General features: G+C 45.5%; 1 protein-coding gene across 1 annotated transcript in view; it reads left to right on the top strand.

Annotated features, from left to right (window-relative positions):
• The window catches only part of ttll12 (tubulin tyrosine ligase like 12), a 9,586-nt gene that overhangs the window by 7,093 nt on the left and 1,632 nt on the right, over window positions 1-861 (top strand). The window contains exon 10 of the mRNA XM_015400620.1: window positions 434-502. Within this exon, the coding sequence (XP_015256106.1) occupies window positions 434-502 (69 nt within the window). The remainder of the gene's footprint in view (window positions 1-433; window positions 503-861) is intronic.

Genomic DNA, 861 nt, shown 5'->3' with positions numbered 1-861 from the left:
TTTATCAGAACCTTTCCTAACTTCACTGCTGAGTTGCGATCCAGGTCTTTTTCTTCTTGGTAACATTCGGCTGCTTCTGCTCTGCTAAAAGGAAGGAAAACAGGAAGGAAAGAACAGTTTAAATGTCTCATGTTTTTGCCTTCTCTGCCACTTGGTGCTTTGCTAATGTTTCTGATTTCAGTATTATTCATTTTCTAAATCCTTCATAGAGCTTTGCATGTAGACATGTAAAGGCCCATTGTGTCTAAATACAGGTGAGAGCTGCTGGCTGTGCTTCAGGGGTGCTGGGTGACAGAGGTAGCCCATAATCTAGACAGCCAGCCTTCTCACTGAGGACCTATGGGGCCCAATGCTCTGGTTTTAGACTCTTCTAAAAGAAGACATTTTTAAGGTGTGCTTCCTCTGAATGAATTACTGTACTGTGGCTTTGCAGGTCCACTATGATGAGTTTATCCCCATGTTTGAGAGGCAGTACCCTCAGCATCCCTGGAAGGATGTGGAAGTAAGTCTGTCTTTGATTCCCATCATTCATATCAGATGTTTAGCTTCCATCAATTTGGTTCCTTCATGCAGCAAAGTTGGATCCGACTGATTCTGAAAGGTCCGGCACAGACAGACCCTACTGCGGAGAATCTACATAGCCTTTGGCCAGACCAGTTTTCATGGAGGCAAACAAATAGCAAAAGGCCCCCTGAGGCTCACACTCTCTGAAACAAGACAGAACAGGGCCAGAATCAGCAGAAGTCTAGTGAGGCGGGGCTTATTCATGAATGACAGACTATCCCCAACTATGGTGGAACTCCAGGATGGGGCCAAACTCACTGTAGGGTAAGAACCCCCAGAACCAGGATGTTAAACACC

This window comes from Cyprinodon variegatus, unplaced genomic scaffold (assembly GCF_000732505.1).
Source record: "Cyprinodon variegatus isolate N-32 unplaced genomic scaffold, C_variegatus-1.0 Scaffold1125, whole genome shotgun sequence".
Classification (NCBI taxonomy): Eukaryota; Metazoa; Chordata; class Actinopteri; order Cyprinodontiformes; family Cyprinodontidae; genus Cyprinodon; species Cyprinodon variegatus.
Note: the sequence above shows the minus strand (reverse complement) of the source record. Positions and strands in the feature narration are given on the sequence as shown.